Source organism: Mesoplodon densirostris, chromosome 5, assembly GCF_025265405.1.
Source record: "Mesoplodon densirostris isolate mMesDen1 chromosome 5, mMesDen1 primary haplotype, whole genome shotgun sequence".
In the NCBI taxonomy this organism is placed as follows: Eukaryota; Metazoa; Chordata; class Mammalia; order Artiodactyla; family Ziphiidae; genus Mesoplodon; species Mesoplodon densirostris.
The window spans coordinates 131,935,016-131,957,870 of NC_082665.1; the positions used below are offsets into that span (position 1 = coordinate 131,935,016).

At 36.1% G+C, this 22,855-nt stretch overlaps 1 protein-coding gene across 3 annotated transcripts in view; it reads right to left on the reverse strand.

Annotated features, from left to right (window-relative positions):
- TOP2B (DNA topoisomerase II beta) overlaps positions 1 to 22,855 on the reverse strand; it is a 65,720-nt gene that overhangs the window by 19,762 nt on the left and 23,103 nt on the right. For all 3 annotated transcript variants that reach the window (XM_060099506.1, XM_060099505.1, XM_060099504.1), the window contains exons 5-22: positions 18,699 to 18,844; positions 17,757 to 17,854; positions 16,840 to 17,052; positions 13,287 to 13,460; positions 11,297 to 11,398; positions 11,077 to 11,214; positions 9,041 to 9,179; positions 8,570 to 8,727; positions 8,312 to 8,437; positions 7,267 to 7,377; positions 7,075 to 7,180; positions 5,447 to 5,556; positions 5,021 to 5,113; positions 4,809 to 4,923; positions 3,302 to 3,423; positions 2,946 to 3,094; positions 2,146 to 2,377; positions 10 to 144 (exon numbers count right to left, since the gene is read on the reverse strand). In XM_060099506.1, the coding sequence (XP_059955489.1) occupies positions 10 to 144; positions 2,146 to 2,377; positions 2,946 to 3,094; positions 3,302 to 3,423; positions 4,809 to 4,923; positions 5,021 to 5,113; positions 5,447 to 5,556; positions 7,075 to 7,180; positions 7,267 to 7,377; positions 8,312 to 8,437; positions 8,570 to 8,727; positions 9,041 to 9,179; positions 11,077 to 11,214; positions 11,297 to 11,398; positions 13,287 to 13,460; positions 16,840 to 17,052; positions 17,757 to 17,854; positions 18,699 to 18,844 (2,467 nt within the window). The remainder of the gene's footprint in view (positions 1 to 9; positions 145 to 2,145; positions 2,378 to 2,945; positions 3,095 to 3,301; positions 3,424 to 4,808; positions 4,924 to 5,020; positions 5,114 to 5,446; positions 5,557 to 7,074; positions 7,181 to 7,266; positions 7,378 to 8,311; positions 8,438 to 8,569; positions 8,728 to 9,040; positions 9,180 to 11,076; positions 11,215 to 11,296; positions 11,399 to 13,286; positions 13,461 to 16,839; positions 17,053 to 17,756; positions 17,855 to 18,698; positions 18,845 to 22,855) is intronic.

The window sequence follows — 22,855 nt, forward strand, 5'->3', positions numbered from 1 at the left end:
TATACCAACCTGTGTCCAAGTTCTAACGGGAAGCTCTGTAATCTCCACTGTGTTTCTATCCACCACAAATATTTCACCACTGACTGCATATTGGTTTTGACCAAGTTCTTGGATTGTTCCTTTAAAGTTTTTGTAGTTTGGAAGCTGTAGAGAAAAATAAAAATACCTAAAGGCCCCGAATTCTCACTTGAGTGACAGTGCCACCTCTGAATGCCCCTTAGTCAATGACCTATTGCTACCGACAGGTTCACACAACGGAAACTAAATTCCTCTCCTCGGCAATAGGCCCTCTCCAAATAATCACTCAATTTTGAATTCACGGCTTCTGTTAATATACTCTCAACAGCCCCCAAAATCTCAAAACCTCAGCACCACCTCTCCTGGTCTTCCAAGAATATCGCCTTTTTTTTTCCAGCTTATTACCCCTCCATCCTTCCTTCTCCCCTAGATTAAAAATCCTTCAAATCCAAACTCCTCAGACATTACGTTACAAGCCAAGCTAACCTTCTAACTTTTCTCCGGTGATTTGCCTTCCAGATCACTACTCTTCTTCCACATTTCTCTTGAATATTCTCACTTTCACTCACTCTATCCACCAGGCCTGAAGGTTATTCAGCTCTCCACACCCCATCCATCTATATAAATCTTACTTAACCTTCTCAGCCTAATTACAAGTGATCTCTCCCTCTTCTAAAATTCCTATTTGTTATCATCACTAAGAAATCAGGCATATAGCATAGGACACTTCTGCTCACTGAGCAACTATTAATATCTTTTGTCACTGTAAACTTCATGCCCAGAGGTCTCGCCTTGACAACAGATTAACTTTTTGAAGACAGAGATCATGGTTCTTTATCTTACCACCTAGCACAGTATCATATATAGAAGATATATATATATATATGAAACAAGTATTGATCAAATACACTGAGACAATAAATTCTCTAAATGTATCTGAAATAAAATGCTATAATCATTAAAATTAATTTGATACTTGTTAGAAATATTTTAAAGTACTTTAAAGTATTTAGGAGAAAAAAGATGTTAAATCATCCCCATAATCTAATTTTCTTTTAAAATACAAACATGAAATCAAACTTGGAGAGAAATACTTAAAAATATTAAGTTTGTTTCTATATAATGGAGTATTTTTTCCTCTTTGCTTATTTATATTTTCTACAATGAGCACTATCATTTTTGTAATAAAAATATTCTTGTATTTAATTGTATCATGATAAAGGGAAATTTCTAGATGATTTTAAATCATGTAGAAGAGCGTAAGACAATTTTTTGAGGGTTTTTCTTGGAGGGAGTTTAGGGGAAGAACTGAACATGATGAATGATGTAAGGTAAGGGCAAAAATGAAAAATATGGGGATTATTAAAATATATACAAGGTGTCTTTAAGCATTTCTTAATGACTCTAATATGACTTAGTAGTTTAAAAACAATGACATAAAGTTGCATATAACTGTGTCATAAAAACGTTATTCTCTATATAAGACATTTGAAAGCCTGAACTACAGGGTACTTTAAAATTTTAATAAACAGTTTCTCCCATAAACCTTATATCCAGGCTTTTTCCAAATTCTATATCTTTTTTCTTTCTTTCTTTCTTTTTCTTTCTTATTTATTTATTTATTTATTTATTTATTTATTTATTGCTTGCTTGCTGCGTTGGGTCTTTGTTGCTGCGTACGGGCTTTCTCTAGTTGCAGCGAGCGGGGGCTACTCTTCGTTGCGGTGCGTGGTCTTATTGCGGTGGCTTCTCTTGTTGCGGAGCATGGGCTGTAGGTGCACAGGCTTCAGTAGCTGTGGCTCGTGGGCTCTAGAGCTCAGGCTCAGTAGTTGTGGTGTACAGGCTTAGCTGCTCCATGGCATGTGGGATCTTCCCGGACCAGGGCTCGAACCCGTGTCCCCTGCATTGGCAGGAGGATTCTTAACCACTGTGCCACCAGGGAAGTCCCCCAAACTCTATACCTTTTACAGTGAGCACACAACAAGTTACACACTAATAGGGTCCTTACTGTCTACAATACGTTCTAAAATGAAAATGATTCCATTACTTTCCTAAAATGATTGGCCTTTGTAGTTTACACATTATCATTTGTTAAAATGACACAAGCAATAAGTTCTAGGTAATCACCATGGGATGAGGATCCAAGCCTTCCAGCATCCGTCTGACGTTGTTCACAATCTCCCTAGCATCATAGTTGGGTAGTTTACAAGCCCATCCTGTGCCGATGCCCTCAGCACCATTTATTAAAACCATGGGGATTATGGGAATATACCACTCAGGCTCTACGCGTTGATTATCATCATAAAGGAATTTAAGCAGGTTGTCGTCCACAGCAGGGAAAAGCAGTCTTGCTAAAGAGCTAATAAAAGGAAAAAGAAAGACATGGAGCAATATCATGGTTTTAGAAAATAAAACTTCATACATAATTAAAGACTTTACATTTCGAAAAATCTTTTAAAAAGAATGCATTTGTTAAGAATTTTGGTTACATGTGCTTAATTTAAATTTAACAATAAAATTTACCTAACCTTATTACCAAATATATTTCTCTCAGGCACAAAGACAGAATAAGACAGTCTTGTTTTACTTAAGTTATTTACTGATTTACCTTCCTAAATTCTTAGTATTGATAAGTAACCTCTTAAGGATTTCCTCTTATTCTGACTAAACCACAAAACCCATCTTCAGCCTAAAAAGTAAAGTTGGATCAGAAAAAATCCTTACGTTCATTAGGACTGGTTCCACCAATAATTCATAAAAACTGAGATCAACAAATTTCATTCTATATGTGATCAAATAATTTGGAACATTCACCCTCAACATAATACCCAATCCCCTCTCTCCGTAGTTACAATTCTATTACACATTTAGTTAGTTCCAATAAACTTCAAATAGAGCTTTATACCATTAAATCAGCAAATGATTACCTTAACATTGTGAAAATGTAACGAGGACTTGCAGCATCTTTGCCCCCGTGAAGCCGAGTTCCAAACTGACCGATGGGCTGAAGCAAGTTAATGTTGTTACTCCCCACAAAGTTCTGAGCCAAGTTCACGATAGTCATCATCAGTGCTTGCTGCAGAACAGAAACAGACAGAATACAACATTCACATTCCAAATTTTCTAAATGGATTTCCTAATTTTTATTAAAACCCAAACTCTCAACTCTTTTACATTTCCAAAGAACTTATAAAAAACACTTTATTATGCTGAATTATCCTTCTACTATCCTCCTTCATGACCATAAGTATAGTTCTCAATTAATTCCAATCTCCATGCTTACTTCTCCATGATGATAAGCAGACATTTCGGCAACAGATCCAGCCAACTGTGCAACTTTTACTTCGCGTTTATCATTCCTCTTGAAACAGGTAAATAAAACTTTTCGTTGGCCTGGTTTAAAGCCTATTAAAAACAACAACACTCTTTTAAAAATATTGCTCGGGATATAGTTGTAATGTTTCTTTTAGTGACAACAATGTTTATATATTCAAGAGAAAAAAGCAAAGATATAGTTTGCTTCCGAAAAATAAGTAGAATTGTTTACTTGAGATTCTGTAACAAAATGAGTACATACTAACATATTTTATACCATCTCAATCTATTCCAAAGTGAAGAACCAATAGAAAGACACCCTCTGGTCTTAAAGAACTGCTCAGTGGCACCAAATTCCTTTCATAGGAAGTCCCAAACACTCATGTGCCCAAAATGCCAGTTGTGATTAAAGTACCAGCAAGCCATCAATGAGCCTGAAAACTTATTAGAATATCCTAAATCAGGAAAGCTCTTACAAAGAAGAGATGTGTTCTGGTAGTTAAGAATGCAGGCTTTAGAATCTCACTAATCTGGATACGCTTCTCAACTTGGCCACGTGACTTTCCACAACCTATTAAACCATTAAGTCTCAGTGTCCTCACCAGTGTAACAGAAATAATTACCTTCCTAATAGGCTGATCATAAGGATTACATGAGACAATGCAAGCAAAGCACTCTGCCTCCTGAGCACTCTTCTTGCTCTAGGCCAATGAGCACAGTAATAAACTTTTCAGTATATGCTAGCTATCATCATCATCATCGTGGGCCCAGAGCATGGCAGAAGCAAAAGGATGATAAAATATGGCCACTTTCCTTGAGAATTTTACAATCTAATTGAGGAGGAAAATTAACACAAGTAAAATAAGAGGCATACAATTATTGGCATAAAAGTTTATAGGCATCTGAGACCAATTTAGACGGCAATTATTAGGGAAGACATCAGAGAATGGATGTAACTTAAAGCTAGAACTACATGGATTAGTAGAACCATCTGCTATTAGCTGAAATACCAAGGAACATGAAGATCAACTAATTTGCTGAAAGTTATAAAAATCAAAATGCTCTAGATAGAAGACTAAAATCTGCTCTAAGTACTGGGTAACAGTTTAACTTTTCTGTCAAGTTAAATAAGTTAAAAGCATTAGGTTTTGGGTATTGAGGAATAAAGGTGTTTTTAAAATTCAGTCTCCAATAAATACTTTAGAACTTATCAAAATCACCTTTTACTTTTTATTTTAAAAAGTCTCCAACAACTTGGGGCAAAAGCTTTAAAATTTTGCAAGTTAATTTTCTTTAAAAGTTCAAAAAGGGTTTGAAAGATTCAAATAAAGAATATAAAATTTCAGAACTACTAAACATCTCGAGAGCAACTTCAGAGTTTTTAAGTTCATTATAAGGATGGGTTAAAGTACATGAAATTAAAATATACTCAATGACATACAAAAATGAAAGATTGTTAAACAAAAGCTACTTACCATCAACAAGAGATGGTATAGATCTTTCATTGTCTGAGTTTGAGAAGAGAATCAATTCCTTGTTGATGAAATCATTGTAAGTCAAATGCTTTGTTGCTGTACCATATAAAAATTGCTAAGAGAAAAGTTATACAGCAATTATGTCATCATTACTGCATGAATTTTAGCCTTTTTCTCTTTCTTCCCCCAGATCACCACTCTTTATGACTAACCTCTGGTAAGCCATGTAACCTACGCTGTCTCCGATCTTCCATAAAATTTGTTAACCATTCTTTTCTGTCATCGATCTTCTTCTTACTGAATGCCTGAAAGATTCCAGGTAACAATTTCATACATTAAAAATAAAAATAATTTCATTACAAAATTAAAATTTATAAAGGCAAATAACTGATTATTAATTTCTGGGAAATTAACTTTTTTCCAATATGCTTTTATCAAAAATACACTTGAACAGTGGTGTTTGAATTAAAGAATTATGAAAGGGCATAATCTGCGGTGATGGGGAATGACACCAAGATTAACTAGGCTGGGCTTAGAATTCTAAAGAGACTTATCACAGAAAACCAGGATTGGAAGAAAAGTATGGCAGAAAGAGGGAATGGATATTAGGAGAGATTTTTTTAAATGAACTTTGTTACCAAGGTAATGGCAGCATCATCTTCAGGACCAGCATATCTAAATAAGATGCGGTGCCTTTCCATATCAGCAAAATATTCCTTGGCTTCCTTAGCTGTACTGGTACCCAACCCTGCACAATTTTAAAAATAAAAGTGGAAACAAGCCAGACAGAGACAGACAAATACTGTATGACCTCACTTATATGTGGAATCTAAAAAAAAAAAAAATCTATGTCAAACTCATAGTAACAGCATAAAACGGTGGTTGCCAGGGGCTGGGGGGAGAGAGAAATGGGGGGATGTCAGTCAAAGGGTATAGACTTTCGGTTTAAGATGAGTAAGTTCTGGGGAATCTAATGTACAGCATAATGCCTATAGTCAATAACACTATATTGTATACTTGAAAATTGCTGAGAGAGGGACTTCCCTGGTGGCACAGTGGATAAGACTCCATGCTCCCATTGCAGTGGGCCCAGATTCCATCCCTGGTCAGGGAGCTAGATCCCACATGCATGCTGCAACTAAGAGTTCACATGCCGCAACTAAGAAGCCCATGAGCCACAACTAAGGAGCCCACCTGCTGCAACTAAGGAGCCCACATGCCACAACTAAGGAGCCGGCAAGCCACAACTAAGAAGCCAGCAAGCCACAACTAAGGAGCCCAGGAGTCGCAACCAAGGAGCCCGCAAGTCACAACTAAGTAGCCCACCTGCCACAACTAAGACCTGGGGCAACCAAATTAATTAATTAATTAATTAAAGAAAATTGCTAAGAGAGAAGATCGTAAAATGTTCTCTCCACAAGAAAATATATATATATAGGGATAATGAGCAATATCCAGAATATGGGAAATTACACAGGACAAACAATCCAACTTTTTTTTTTTTTTTTTGCAGTACGCGGGCCTCTCACCGCTGTGGCCTCTCCCGCCGCGGAGCGCAGGCTCCGGACGCGCAGGCCCAGCGGCCATGGCTCACGGGCCCAGCCTCTCCGCGGCATGTGGGATCCTCCCAGACCGGGGCACGAACCCGCGTCCCCTGCATCGGCAGGCGGACTCCCAACCACTGCGCCACCAGGGAAGCCCCCCAATCCAACTTTTTGAACAAATAAATTACAAGAAAAAATATGAAAAGAGAAGTAATATATTAAAATTAAATAGACTTATCAACCAAATGCAATGTGTGGGCCTTATTTGGATCCTGATTCAAAAAAAAAATAAAAACTATAAAAATGAACATTTTTAATACAATCAGGAGAATTTTAACCTGGATTGAATATTTAAGGTTATTAAAGAAAGGTATGATAATGGTATTATGGACAATAAAAAAAATTCTCTTAGAGATACATACTAAAGTAGTATAGAAGTAATTAATGCCTGGAAGTTATTTCAAACTAATGGGGTGGCAATGACAGAAGTTCAGATGAAACAAGACTGGCTGCAAAACGGTGACTGTTTAAGAACATGGGAAGCCCATTATACTACTCTCTCTACTTACATAAAATTTTCCCTAACAATTCTTTAAAAATCAGCCATAGCTGTTTCTGAAAGCTAAAAGAGACAAACTTTCAAAATATTTTACAATGCTCTCATAAAAATAAATTTACGTCACTAGTAACTTCACAAAATTTAAGTGTTTTAGAATACAAACCTTTGTAATATTTTATTTTCCAGGCTTTCTGGTTTTCTATATGTTTCTTCCACTCATCAAATTCAGGAATACTATAGAAGGAAAGTTCCTGCTTATTTTTGCTAGCCTTAAATGAATAATAATAATAAAAAAATTAGTTTTTCTGCCACTGTTTAAGACAACAGTATAAAAATATATTAATGTAAATAGTACCTTTACAATAGGAGTAATGAACTCTTCAAGAAAACCGTGCTTCAAAAGTGATGGCCAATTGTGATGGATGAAATTAATAAGCAGGCCTTTTATGTGAGAACCATCTTGATCCTAAATAAATGTTAGTAAAGAGTGCTATAATAATTTATGAAATATAATTACTTACAAAACCAAATTTTTAGATGTATGAATGCAGCAATGAGGCAAAATTCCATTCAAATTTTACAACTGTGCTTTACAAAACATTCTTTGGATGATCACAGTAAAGAATTTTTTTCTTAAAATTCAAATAAAGAATATAGCTAAGTGACAGACTAAATCTTTCTGTCATTAAATATGCTACCATTATCTTTTTTATAGTTTGCCCAGATTTCACTAAAAGAATGATTTAAAGATGGAAATTAATGAAACAGGGTTATAATGCTACTTCACTGGAAGGAGAAATCCATGGAGTACAGGTATTCACAAGTCTTCTCTTAACATAAAAACTGATAAATTTCTGCTTAAAACTATACAGCAGCTTCTCATTGAATATTTTCTCTAGAAATCCTTTCAATTAGAGGATGTAAGAGACAAGCAGTTGGATGCATGTGGAATTCTTCCTTTTCAATTTTCTACTTCTTTCCTAATTACTGCCATTTCACCATTCAGGTCCTCCAATTTTTTGTGTGCATCCCAAAATATGCCATCATATACAAATATTAGCCATTATCCTATTGATTAATCTTTCTTGTAAATTTCACCATTTCCTTCCTGCTTATAGATAGGTGGGTTTCAACCCCATAATACTACAGTGTGTTCTACTCTTCCCATACTTGTTGCATTTAAAAATATTTTTAAAATACCTAACCAAAGAGGTGGTTACCATAAATTAGATAATGTAGAATGTGCTTCACACAAACTGTGCCATTAAACAATAGCTTCCCCCTGGATGTAAATACAATCACTTCCGCGTCTACTATCTTGGGACAAATCTCATGAAACAAATATCAAAAGGACATTCTGAAAAAGATATATTCTAATATGTGGCAACTTTTAAACCAACCTGATCAGTCATAATCATAATCTTCCCATAGCGTAAGGTTTTCAGCGATTCTGCATCATCATAACTTTTCTTGTATTGTAGACCAACTATCTTAATGATATTGTTTATTTCTGCATTCTCCATGATCTGTGCAAACATGAAAAGGATGGAAAGTGTTTTAGAGTGTCTCCAGAGACCAAAGGTGAGTCGCAGGGACGCATAAAGCTCACAGTGCTAGCAAGGCACTCACGTGCCACGGGCACGGGCGCAGATACGCACCTGCTTGTGAGAGGCCTCCCGCACGTTGAGGATCTTGCCCCTGAGGGGGAAGACCCCGTACCTGTCCCTCCCAATCACGCCCAGTCCGGACACGGCCAGCGACTTAGCAGAGTCCCCTTCCGTCAGTATCAGCGTGCACTCCAGGGAGTGCCTGCCACCTGGGGGCAGAGGACACACATTCCAAAGTTCTCGAGTCCGCCCATGAGAGCGCGGAGCCGAGAGACTGATGATCGCAGTGACCACGGAGCGCTGTAAGAGCATCTTACACCATGCTCAGGGTAACTTAAAAATTAAGTGCATTTTATGGAACTCCTGCCCCCCAAAATTAGTAATCTGTGGTACATATGGCAATTTTAGTGAAGTAAAACCATACTCTGAACTTAGAACCCTATGCTCTATACGTAGAAAGTTAAAACAGTCTCTAACTGAATAAACACAAACTTAAAATCTAAAAAAAAATCTGAACCTTACCAGCATCGTTAGCATCGTCCAGTTTGGGAATACCTTTGATTTTACTGTACTTTACTGATGAACACTTCTTGTTCAGCTGTGTCTGAGCCTTAAATTTCACCCAGTTCAGGATACTTTCCACAATGCCACAGTTAGAGGCCTAAAAATCAAAGAGTAATAATATACAAGCAAGCAAGAAGTTTATACACTTAGCTAAAACTAGTGTAATACTTGGAATCTGTGCAGTTATAAGGCAAAACAATAGTAGTGATGATAGTAATTGTGATATATGCTGGTAAATATTATTCTAACTACAGTAAAACTCACTCAGGCAGCTATTCACAATGACCTATTGTACTGAAATGTAAACACATGAAAAAAAGGCCAACTTTACTACATATGAAAAAAGTTCTATTACAATAAACTACATAAGAAATATACATAGCTTTTGTTACAAGTTAGTTTTGTGAAAATTAACACAGTAAAAGCTGATCCACCTATGAATTTACTACCTGGGAAATTTTAGACACTGACATTTTTGATGTCCCTCAACACAAAAATGTGAATCTTGAATTCCCTATGACAAAGAAATATTACCATGAAGGAAACATTAGGATAAACTCAAGATCTTATGGGAAATTCCCTGGTGGTCCAGTGGTTGGGACTCTGTGCTTCCACTGCAGGGGGGCATGGGTTCAATCCCTGGTTGGGGAACTAAGATCCCACGTGCCTCATGAAGTGGCCAAAAAAACAAAAACAAAACAAAACAAACCTTATGAATAGTCCTTATTTTTTAAAAATTTGGTACTGAGGATTTCAACATTACATATGTGTCATTCTGCAGTGAATTAACGTGTGACAAGATGTCAAACCTCCCCCGAACCTCCCCGCAAGAAAAAGTAAAGCGTCTCCAAACAAAAGTTGGAGTTATTTATTTTTCATCAACCTGGGTAGTTTGATTTTAGGTGTATGAAATAGTTTTCTGGAATGTTTCAGATATAAAAAGAAGTGAACTATGTTGTCAAATCTAAACTTTCTCTGCCAAAAATGAAAATGTGTAAAATCTAAAATCAAATTACAACTGTTAATGAGGGCAGAAATTTGGGCTATCATTAACACTAGGTCATCTGTATTCAGAATTCATTATGATTAGACCCAACAGTACTATTCTATAGGCCTTTAACTAAAACCTAAAAAACATGTTTGTGAGACCCCTACCTTTGAAATTCCAATACCAGAATTTGATAAAAATATTATTTCTACTGCAATTACATGATACTACTCCAAAAAACTATAAACTTACAAAGAGGAGGGACTGTAATTTATTCATCTTTACATTCCCAGGGCAAACATATTTAAAGGCGCTTTAGATATGATCATTTAATATATGTTTGATGGTCCTGGTGAACAAGAGAACTGAGGCAAATCTTGCTGATACATAAGAGACTATGAGAAATTATTAGTAGCCACAAGGCTCAGTTATAAATAGAAGATTTATTATTTATTTATACTCTCACCTTGTTTCAGGAAAGTTAAGGCAGCCTAAATAAATATGCACAAAGTAAAATGAAAATTTAAAATATGTAGAATATGGTAAATTTTATGTTATGCATATGTTACCAAAATTTTTTTTTAAAACTACATAAACGTAAAAATCAGTATATGAATTTGAAATAAGTAGAAAGGATGAAATCAGGAGTCCTATAAGGACCAGTACACTTTTTAGAGGCAAATCTGTCTTTATAAAGGACAATGCGAAGCTAAAAACACAATTAGTTACATGAGTCCCCACTTTAATGCTTGGCAAAATAATCGATCGCTTTATGAAACAGTGTCTATCTACCCTTTGAAGTTTTCAGAATCAAAGCATATTAGTTTTTAGTATAAGGATGCCTGTACCCACAATTAATATAAAAAAGAAACTAATCCAAATAATTAGAATGATTTAGAATAATTAGAATAAATAAATCAAGAAATCTACTTAATCAACTCTCAATAAAAAAGCAAAAAACAAAACAAAACAAAAAACACTGAAAAATAATACAGATTTTACTCACTGCTTTAAAAAACTTTTCTGACAGTTGGCATTTGGATCCAAAACTTTTGGGCTGCAAAGTCATGTTTTCCTTAGTCTGAGAATCAAAACTTGGATTTTCAATAAGGCAGTTAATAAAAACCCATATATGGTTTTTTACCTGTTGAAAACATATCAAAAAAGGTCAATATCAGAACTAATATTATTTAATAATTCAACAGAATATATAAAACATCACTTACTTGAAATGGTTTCACTGACACACCAGCTTTGTTCTTTTTCTTAACTACTTCAATCAGTTTACCAACAACTTGGTCTACTACATAATCCACATGCCGTCCACCCTAAAGACGGAAAAAAAATAGAATCCAAAATCTTCTATAGTTAAGGTAGCAAAATAGTTACATATTCATTTTTTTCTAGAATGAGCGTTTAATCTTCACCACAACTTTGTGAATTCAGCATGACTATATTATTAACCCTATTTTCCAAAGAGTTAAGATGAGTCTCAGAATGCCAGAGTTGGGATTTAAAAAATAAAGTCTTATTTGGCCATGGAGCCAATTAGCAACTCCATAAGACTCCATACAAAGTGAAAGCAATCGAATAAAAGGAAACATGGAGGGCTTCCCTGGTGGCGCAGTGGTTGAGAGTCCGCCTGCCGATGCAGGGGACATGGGTTCGTTCCCGGGTCCAGGAAGATCCCACATGCCGCGGAGCGGCCGGGCCCGTGAGCCATGGACGCTGAGACTGTGCGTCCGGAGCCTGTGCTCCGCAACGGGAGAGGCCACAACAGTGAGAGGCCCGCGTACCGAAAAAAAAAAAAAAAAAAAGAAACATGAAAGTGAGAACGAACACTGGCCTAGTGGTGGCAGTGGCACTCACAAGACTGACACTTAGGGACCGTGGCAGCCACTGACAGCTGTCCAATGAATATCCATTCTCCCCTTTTATCTTACTGACAAACCCAAATTTGTTTGTTTTTAACTGGCAACATACCCAATTAAAAATATTCACCAATCTAGACTCCCTTGCAGCTAGAGGTAGCCACTTGACCCAGTTCTAGCCAGAGATGCTAGCAGAGGTCTACTGGATGGGGCTTCCAGAAAAACTATTGCATTCTTTTTTTTTTTTTTTTTTGGCAGTACGCAGGCTTCTCACTGTTGTGGCCTCTCCCATTGAGGAGCACAGGCTCCGGACGTGCAGGCTCAGCGGCCATGGCTCACGGGCCCAGCCGCTCTGCGGCATGTGAGATCCTCCCAGACCGGGGCACGAACCCGTGTCCCCTGCGTCGGCAGGCGGACTCTCAACCACTGCGCCACCAGGGAAGCCCCAAAACTATTGCATTCTTGATCAAAGGGGAGAGGCTCTAGTTGGCATATGCATTTGCCCAAACTCATTCTCTCTCCCTATAACTTGGAAGGGTGCAGCATGAGAACGAAAGCCAAATGCTAAGAGTGGCAGAAGAGAAAGCCAGGAAGAGCATAGGTCCCTGATGACACTCTGGAGTCACAGAACCAGACTAACACTGCCTACCACCAGTCCCCAGTCATACAAGGAAGAAAAAGACCTTTACATGTTTACAAACCACTGTATACTAGGCTTCTGTTACACATAACAAAATGCAATCATATATGATACAGATTTCTGTTGACTAGAGAAAGTGATGCTAGATTATAAAAAAAATAGAAAACAATAAAAAAGTAAGTTCAAACTTGAACAAGAGTGACAAAGTGACAGATCACTGCTTTAGCTTATTCTAAAATACACACTTGTAGTGCCTAATATTTTTCTATGGTCAATGGATAAGTGCTTATAGATGAGAAGAATTTCATTTGATTTGGAAATTTAAAAGCCTACAGAAAAAGGGTTCAAACTCCTCAGAATGGCAGATAACGCATTTCACAATCTGACACCAAAACAGACTCATCCCCTATTATTTGTTCTTTTACACTCAAAACGCAGAGAACACAAAATAAGGAATTTGTTACCATTCTAAATGTCATAAAATATAAATGTATTCAATTATGAACACTAATCATATAAACTTATTTCTCAATGGGTGTTTAAACTGTAAGACAGCTATTTCATAGAAAATAAGCTTTTCTTTTCATAAGTCAATTTTGATTTCACAAAAGGAGATCTGGGTTTTTGTTTTTGTTGTTTATTTTATTGTCTTTAATGAAGCACTGTTCTACCACTGACTTGGAAACAAAGAATTAGTGTACTTACTTTTGTTGTTGCAATGCTATTTACAAAGCTGATTTGCTGGAATCCTTTTTCACTCAGTGTGAGACAAACATCCCATCTTTCATTTGCAAGTTCATGAATAACTTTTAGGGCCACTCCAGTTTCATCCAACTTGTCTTTCACATAAAGATCTACATAACTGCGAAATCCATTTACCTAATAATTTAGAAAACAAAGACAAGAAACACTTTCTCTCCCACTGGCAGCTGAACTAGGTGAATGCCAGCAGGTACTCACACTCTCATTTCCCCTCACCACAACACCTCTCAATCTGCAGATCCCAACCTTATTCTACTCCTTGATTTCTGCCCTTTAAAAAGGAATTCATTTCCGTATGTACCTGACAAAGAGAGGTTATGAAGAGACAGCTGGACAGGTAAATTATTATAAAATCTTCCAAAAGTTTAAATTTTTAAAATGACCAAGTAGACCTCCAGTTTGAGTTGACATGTAGAGGACAAAGAAGGAGAAGTTTTCTTCTCCCTTTCAAGAAAACAGCTGGTCAGGTGACAAATTTTTTATGTATCTTCAAAAGCTTGAGATCACAGGACAGCGGCCATCCTAAGTCTGAAGAGAGACCGGTGTCTGTAGGGAGACACAGAACCTAAGCCTTTTGCTTAACTGGGACAGAAGCTACTTGGTTACATAAGCCCATAGGAGCCTTAAGCCAGAGCTTCTGACGAACTGCTACAGGACACCTGCGGACTGGCGTGAGTGTGTGAAGAACTTGAGGGCTGTGGTCAAAGGGTTCCTACTCTTTTCCAGGAACCGTAGAGCAGGTTTTCACAGGGCAGATCAGAGAGAATCTAGAACAAGTTCCCCCATGGGGCCAGCTGGGGGAGAAGAGCAGCCACTGGGAATCCCACCCAGACCCCCAGACCCATCTCCCTTATCCAAAAGAAAAACAAACAACAACAGCAAAAAAAAAAAACCTTAATCCACAGGGGGAAGGGCACTGCCAGGAAAGCCGTGGTGAAGTATCACTGCAGCTGGGATGAAGTAATTCTGCCCCAGGCTACCCCACCTCACCCCCATCTCATTTAAGTTTACATTTTTAAAAGGCTTATTCTGCAGGGCAGGGAGTCTAAAGGATACTGAATGAGAACACTGGCGGTTACCTGCTGCAACTAGGGCAAGAGAACAGAGGACGAAGGGACAATCCCCACCTCCAGCGGAGGGGCAGACACTCTTGTGAATGCCAGACCCCTGAGACACGGGCTCACTGTGTGCTCTGAAGCCGGAGCCTTGGTCAGACATGGGCGTCTCCACAACCTACAACCGGGCAGTGGTTCTCAGCTGGGAGAGCTACACGAGACAGACCCTCCTTGAGGGGCAGCTCCAAGGGAAGGTCCAAAGCAAAAAGAAGGGACAAAAAACAATCTGAAGTATCTGGTGCCCATAGCAACAACAGACTGCAAACTCGGCCCAGTCCCTGTCCAGATTAACATAAACCCTCACACTAAAGCCTAGGTACTCCATATCTACTACCCTATACAACATAGCTGACTTTCAGCAGAATCTTACAAGGCATGCCAAAAGGCAAGAAAAAACAGTCTGAAAACACAAAGCAATCATCAGAACCAGACTTAGGCGTGTCACGGATGTTTTAACTATCAGATAAGACATTTAAAATAACTATGGCTAATCTGTTAATCTCTAGTGGAAAAGGCAGACAATATTCAACTTCAGCAGGGAGACAGAAGCTTTAAGAATGAATCAATTGGAAATCCTAGAAATCAAACACAGTAGAAGACAAGAAGAATGCCTTTGGCAGGCTCAGCAAAAGAGTTGAAACAGTAGGGGAAAGAGATCAATGAACTTGAAAATACAGCAATAGAAATTAAACAAACTAAAACACAAAGAGAAAACAGAGTGAATAAAGCAGAGCAAAACGTCCAAGATCTTGGGACCCTACAATATATGCATAATTGAAACACCAAAAGGAAAAGAAAGAAAAGCATGTAAGAAATATTTGAAGAAGTAACAGCCAAAAATTTTCCAAAATTAGTGACAGACACCAAACAATAGATCCAAGAAGCTCAGAAAACACCAAACAGAGTAAGTACCAAGAAAACCAAAAAACACCACCAAAAAAACCAACCAACCAACAACAAAGAAAACCGTATATATACCTAAGCATAGCATACTCAAAAACCAAAGACAAACAGAAAATCTTCAAGGCAGCCGGAGGAAAAACAAACACTTTACCAACAGAGGAAGAAGGATATGAACTACAGGAGAAACCATGCAAGCAAGAAGACAACAGAGTGACATTTTTAAAGTATTGAAAAAATTAAACTATCAACCCATAATTCTACATTCAGTGAAACTGTATCCTTTGGAGTGAAGGAAAAGAAGGACTCTCTCAGACAAACATAAACTGAGGGAATCTATTGCCAGCAGACCTATTCTACAGAAAATAAATATTAAAGGAAAATCTCCAGGCAGAAGGAATATGATTAAGATCAAAAACTTAGATCCATACCAAGAAATTAACAGCATTGGAAATGGAATAAATGAAGGTAAAATATAATTCTTTATTGTATTTTTAATTGCTCTAAAAGATAACTGACTGCTTAAAGCATTAACAACAACATCACTAGTTGTGGAAACATTTCTGCCATCATTTTTTCAAATATTTCTTCCATCTCATTCTCTTTCTTCTTCTGTTGTTTACAGCACATGTAAAAGTGAAATGTATGATGTACTGTTATAAAGTCCTTCCATTACACATGGGATACACACACCCCTATGTTCACAGCAGAACTATTCACAACAGCAAGACGTGGAATCAAGTCCATCGACAGGTGAATGGATAAAGAAGATGTGGTACATGTATACAATAGAATACTACTCAGCCATAAGAAATAATGAAATAATGCCATTTGCAGCAAAGTGGATGGCCCTAGAGATTATCATAAAAGTGAAGTCAGACAGAGAAAGACAAATATCATATGATATCACTTATATGTGGAATCTAAAAAAATGATACAAACGAACATATTTACAAAAAGAAACAGACTCACAGAGAACGAACTTGTGGCTAATGGCAGGGGAAAGGTGGAGGGAGGGATAGTTAGGGAGTTTGAGATTGACGTGTACACACTTCTATATTTAAAATAAAATGCCTTTCCATGAAAAAGTAAAGTCCTTTCACTACACATGAAGTGATAAATTATTTGAAGGTGGACTCAAATCATTTACAAATGTGTATTATAAACCCTAGGGCAACCATTAAAAATGTTTTAAAAACAGGTATAATAACAAGTAAATAGAGGAGATAAAATGGAATCATAAAAAAAAGCTCAATTAAAACCAGAGAAGGCAGGATACAGGGAAATAAGAAACAAACAACAAATACAATGAATAAATAGCAAGATGGTAAATTTTAATCCAAATGTATCAATAATCACTTTAAATGTGAATCATCTAAACACACTGGTTAAGAGATTAACAGATTAGATTTGAAAAGCAAGATCTAACTATAAGCTGTCTACGAATTAACAAAGCATTAACTATTTTAGAAGACACTTACAGGCAATTTCTTTCCATTAAACATAACCTTGACTCCTTTGCATGAACCAGCCAAATCGTAAGCTCTTCTGGTCATGAGAGCCACAATGTCCTTGTCAAGTTTCTCCATCTTAAACTTGGACAGATCTGGTTGGAATGTTATGCATGTGTAATCTTCACCATCAAAATGTTTAATTTTGGCTTCAGAAGTCTTCATCATATTATTCATCCATGTCTTTAAAAGAAAAAATATTCAAATGTTTCTATAATGCTTCTATATTTGATAATACATAAAGACTCAACTAATGAGATAACACTCATTTACCACAACTATGTTTTCCAGCTTCACAACAAACCAAATTCTTAAAACTTCTATTATAAATGAAAAAATTTTAAATACTACTATTATAACCTCATGCTGAAAATAAACAAAATAAACTGCACAACTTTATACATTGTTAAACATCTTTCAAATTCTTCAACGTGACCATACAGAATTTTACAAAAATAAAAAGGTATGATGCTTTTCCTGACAAAATTATTTTAGCCTATGTAAAATTTCAAACTATTTTCAAAGGTCTACAAAAGTGAAATATAAAATTTTGAAATTTAAATTTGATGAATCAACAAGGAATTTTTCAAACATGCTAAGCGGATGTATTTCAATCTGCCTATGAGGGTCAGGACATTTTCCCTATTGCTTAAATAGGTTAAAGGAAAAGTCTATTAAGTAAAGCATTTGTTTTAAAGGAATAGGAGAAAGATAGTTTTATGTAAAATATCCCAGGCATTCTGAAGTCTTTTTACTGATTACTTGCTTAATGCTTTTTAAAAAGTTATATAGGTATCATTGCAATTTACCTAAGGTCTATTATCTTGGCAAAGCAACAAACATGATTATTTAAAAAAAAAAAAGAATTAGGCACATTTCTATCATACCTGCTTAAAACTATGTTTGTATTCTTTGCAAGCAGTTTCTACTGTAAACTTTGTACTGAAAATATTACAAAGTTTTGCACCATAACCATTGCGACCACCTGTAAAAACAATTAAATGTGAAAGGTTTAATGAAAATGATTTTAAAGAAACTTTGTTAACTCACCTACCATACAGAAGGTCTGTTGCAAAACAGTTTCCACTTACTTAAATAATCAATTGATGATAATGCAAAGTATATTTAGATTTTTCATTTAAAGAAAAATACAATTAAGATTTAGCACATATAGTAAAATTAAAATATGCATTTTGTAGATTATCTTCATCACAACTTCAAAAACATTAAGCTTTGTATCTCCTACAATTCAGTAAGTCTATGTATGAAATCTGAGCTTTCTATCAAAGTTACTTCTGTATTACAAAATTTTAATCTATATAACTTCCTAGAGCCTTGGTTTTGGAAAAAAAATTATCAATCTACTTAGGAAATGTAAATAAGTAGAAAAACATCTGGTTTTGGTCAAAGCACTTTCAACTCTATTCATAGAGTCTAGACTTTCAGTCTTGACCCTCTTAAAGAAATCAGTTTAAAAGCAATTTAATTGATACCAAAAGACATGGTGCTTATGTAAAAACAAATTCACATAAACAGGAATCATACACATCTTATTTTCATCAGGACTCTAATTCAAAACCCAAACCATTAGCCAGGTTAGGAGCTCCAGGAGTTCTAGCAGAAGTCAGCATACTACGAGAGTTAAGTCTCTATCAGACTATAACCAAGAAAACAATTAAACATGATAGTGTTTTATATATTAATTCTGAAAAGGATTTTCTCATAATAAAACTATACAGATTTCCTTTTCTGTAATATTTTATATAGAAATAGTAAGAGAGGGCAGTATTTTTCAATAAAAATTCTGATCAGCCTAAATCAGACTTTACCTGTTACTTTTTTCTCATCATCGTCATAGTTACTGGATGTTAAAAGCTGTCCAAAAATTAATGCAGGAACATAAACTTTCTCTACTTTGTGTTCTACTACCGGAATGCCTTTCCCATTATTCCAGATGCTTATAATGTTAGATTCACTGTAAATAAACAAGCAGAGTTTAGAGCTTAAAATAATTATAAGCTATATCAATTACTTTACATCAAAAGTAATGTAACCCAGAATAAACCTGAGTTTGCCAGCCATTACCAATTGGGAGACACTCACTCGTCTTCCAAGAAAATACTTGCTGAGGACACACATTTTTATCCCTGAGTCATAACTCAAATTAGGATCACTAAGATCTGCAGGTAATATTGCAAAATTTCTCAGGAAAAGAAACTCTTCTCAGTAGTAAAAGCAGTGAAGCTTTTATAAGAAGCCAGCTATCAATTTCATTTTCTTTTCATACATATTAGCCATGATCTTCCTGCTTCACCCTGCCAGTCAACCACTTGTGAACCCGGGCTCTGCAGGGCCAGTGGACATGGCCATTTTTACTTCCTACCTGACTGCTAAGCAGGGCAGAGAGAAAAGGAAAAACAGCCTGAAATGTACTCCATTCTCCCCCTAAATGTTAGAGGGTTGTTTGTATTGTGGCAGTCATTATTATAAACTAACTTTAATGGCTTTAAAATATGTTAAGTATTACCTATTTTAGGTATTTTAGGTTTTTCAATCACAAAACCATCCATTTTAGTCCTAAATGGTATGGAGTAGAGGTGCCTACAGTTAACAGCAACTTGACGTAGGCCATAGTCCTGATGGAAAATTTTGCCTACCCTATTGCTTCAGGGTAGTATATATTACGATGCCTTTACCCATTTAGCCAAATGTGCAAAGAAACACAGCTTCACTGAGAATTACCTTAAAAAGCTACCATTTGCCAATATGATTCACAATTATTCTTAGACACACTGTTTCACTCACATATACATAGCTTAATCTCTCTAGAGTTACTAGAAGTAGTTATTACAACTAAAAAAAATTGTTATAAAAGCCAAAATGAAAATCAAAGATCCTGTAGGAAATTAAATTTTTAAAAGTTTAAGAAAAAGAAACTAAAAAATAACTTAACACATCATCTTCTTTCCCTCGCTCTACAATATAGGTTCAACTCTCCGAATCACGGAGACTCAAATTTTGATATCATTTTTTTTTTTTTTTTTTTTTTTTTGCGGTGCACGGGCCTCTCACTGCTGTGGCCTCTCCCGCCGCAGAGCACAGGCTCCGGACGCGCAGGCTCAGCGGCCATGGCTCACAGGCCCAGCAGCTCCACGGCACGTGGGATCCTCCCAGACCGGGGCACGAACCCGTGTCCCCTACATTGGCAGGTGGACTCTCAACCACTGCGCCACCAGGGAAGCCCCTTGATATCATTTTTATTCATATCTCCTGATCATTCTCTAAAGTCGTTTAGTCATCAAGACATTAATTTGTCCTATTAGATTCGTTTCAGCAGTATCTGACCTTCCTTCATTCCAAGTGCCAGTATAGGAATCTAAATTAGCATCACCTTAAACACTGTTACTGCAACACTGCTAAAAAACAGAGCTAGCCACTCCCCTTAACTATATTCTGATACCACAGCTCTCACACTACTGTTTGCTCCAGGACACATCAGTAGTTTAAGTGTCTTCTATTGCATGTCCCAGGCCCATTATCCATATCATTACTTAGAGTCAAACTGAACTACCACTATTCTGCAACATGCATCCTATTTTCCTGCAGGTCAGTTTTATTACTTGTCCATGTTCATTCCCAATTCTTCCATTTCTTTGTTTATTGGTCTTTCCCTTGCCTATACTACCTTTTCCCTCTTTGTCTAGCCAAATTTTACCTTAACTTCAAGGATCAATTTACGACTTCAGTTCTCCCACAAGCCTTTTACCCAGCCTAAAACAATGTTTCCCAACCCTCCTTATATTGAAACTTGCAAAAAAATCTAAAGTATTTACGGGAGATCTCAAGACATAATTAGGTTAGCTCACTTGTGGGTAAACACTCTCTACAGAATACACAGCTGAATATTTAAGTATGTAATGGTTTCAAATTAGCTACTGTACTTTACCTTGTGTGTCCTAAATGCAGATGTCAAAATAGTGGGCCTTAGAAACAAGGGCCGTGTATTGCATTACTTTTTTAGACTCCCAAATAGTTCCTAGTTTGGGCTTAAAACCTGTAACTTATTAAGCACCTTTTTTTTTTTTTTTTTTTTTTACAAGACACTTCATGGAGTTTAAAACTATAGAGAAGAATTCTGAAGGAAATGAAGAAAGACAACGAATAGAAAATTACATATATTAAACATCTCAGAATGACACAAAAAGTCAACAGACTCATGAGAAAACCCTTAAAATTTCTTCATCCTACTTAGTATATGTAGTACTATAATTAAAATAAGGCACTTTGTAAATGCGTTATCTTCATCACAGTTTCAAAAAATGAGGCTTGAGGGCTTCCCTGGTGGCGCAGTGGTTGAGAGTCCGCCTGCCGATGCAGGGGACAAGGGTTCGTGCCCCGATCCCGGAGGATCCCACATGCCGCGGAGCGGCTGGGCCCGCGAGCCATGGCCGCGGAGCCTGTGTGTCCGGAGCCTGTGCTCCGCAACGGGAGAGGCCACAGCAGTGAGAGGCCCGCGTACAGCAAAAAAAAAAAAAAAAAAAAAATGAGGCTTGATATCAAGTACATTCTATAAGCCTGTATGAGTATGAAACTGAAATTTTCTATCAAAGCCACCTATTACAAAATTTCAATCTATTTCACTTCCTAGATCTGGTACTTATTTCCATAATCTCTAAACAATGATTCAGAATTCTATATATCCTTTGCTCCATCAATAATCTTCACAGAAGTATTAAGAAAAAGAATGATGTTCTTGAATAAGCTATAAATAAAGTTTTGAAATAATTAAAGCTAACGAGAAACCTGGAAAACAATCTAAAACATCCCATATTCATTAGCTGGAAAGAAGTTAAACAATGACGACATACTGACATAATAAAATACTTAGGAACATTAAAAAGAATTAAGTAGATCTACATAGGTTAATAAAGAAGGCTGCCCACAGTATGTCAAATAAAAATTGAAAGATACAAAACAGTATACAGAAGGCGATTTTTAAAAAATGTATACACATATGTACATATATTTCAGTATGAGTGTGTATTATTTTTTGAAAGCTACAGCTTTAAGTTTCAACCCTGAATAAATAAGAATATGTAAGCTAGAGAAACAGAACTCTGGTTAATGTGCTTTCCATGTTTATTTGATTTTAATCAAATAGATGCCAACAAATAAGTTGTTTCAATAACAACTAACCATTATGTTATACTATTTAATGGGCTTGAAGCTCCCCTGTAAGAAGTTGCTTCAAATTCTCTTTCTAGAATTGCTGTCCAAATTCTGCATGGCACCCCTTGCTAATCTATTCCTACTTTTTGTTTTGTTTTGTTTTTGTTTTTTTACAACCATGGCTGTTTACTTAAATTTTATTCCCACGTCACAGAGTATTATCAAAAGAGGAATAAGAGCTAAACTGTGCTGTGTATCCTCTACACTTAACCTATTAGCTATCAAAATTTAACCTCTCTTTTACACAAAGAGTTCATGTACACACATGCACAAAGAAAAATAAAATCTGCTATACAAAAATGTTAAAAAGAATGAAACCCAAAGAATATAAAAAATGGACAGCAGAGAAAAATGGGTCAATAAAATAAACAGCCTCATAGCACTTTTCCCCATCTGAATTCTGCTTTTAAATGACTTCTTAATTTAGAAATCTAACTTAAGCAAAAATTGCATCTCTGAAATAAAATTTATTTTAATAAAAGTAGCATGAATTCTGTAATATATGTAGTAAAGGAAAAACATAAGGAATGATTTTATGGGAGAATATTCACAAAAGTCAAAATGTTATTGTTAAAATTAACAAATATAAATAAATAGTAAAATATAAGGATCAGCAACATGTCCCAAAATGGTTGTCTGTTGCCAATTTTAAATATGTGTGTGTATAAAATATATATTTTAATTAAAAGCAGGAGAAAGATTCAAGAGTCTCATCAATAATTTATAAACAAAGTAAAATAGGAAAGGAGAGGTGAAA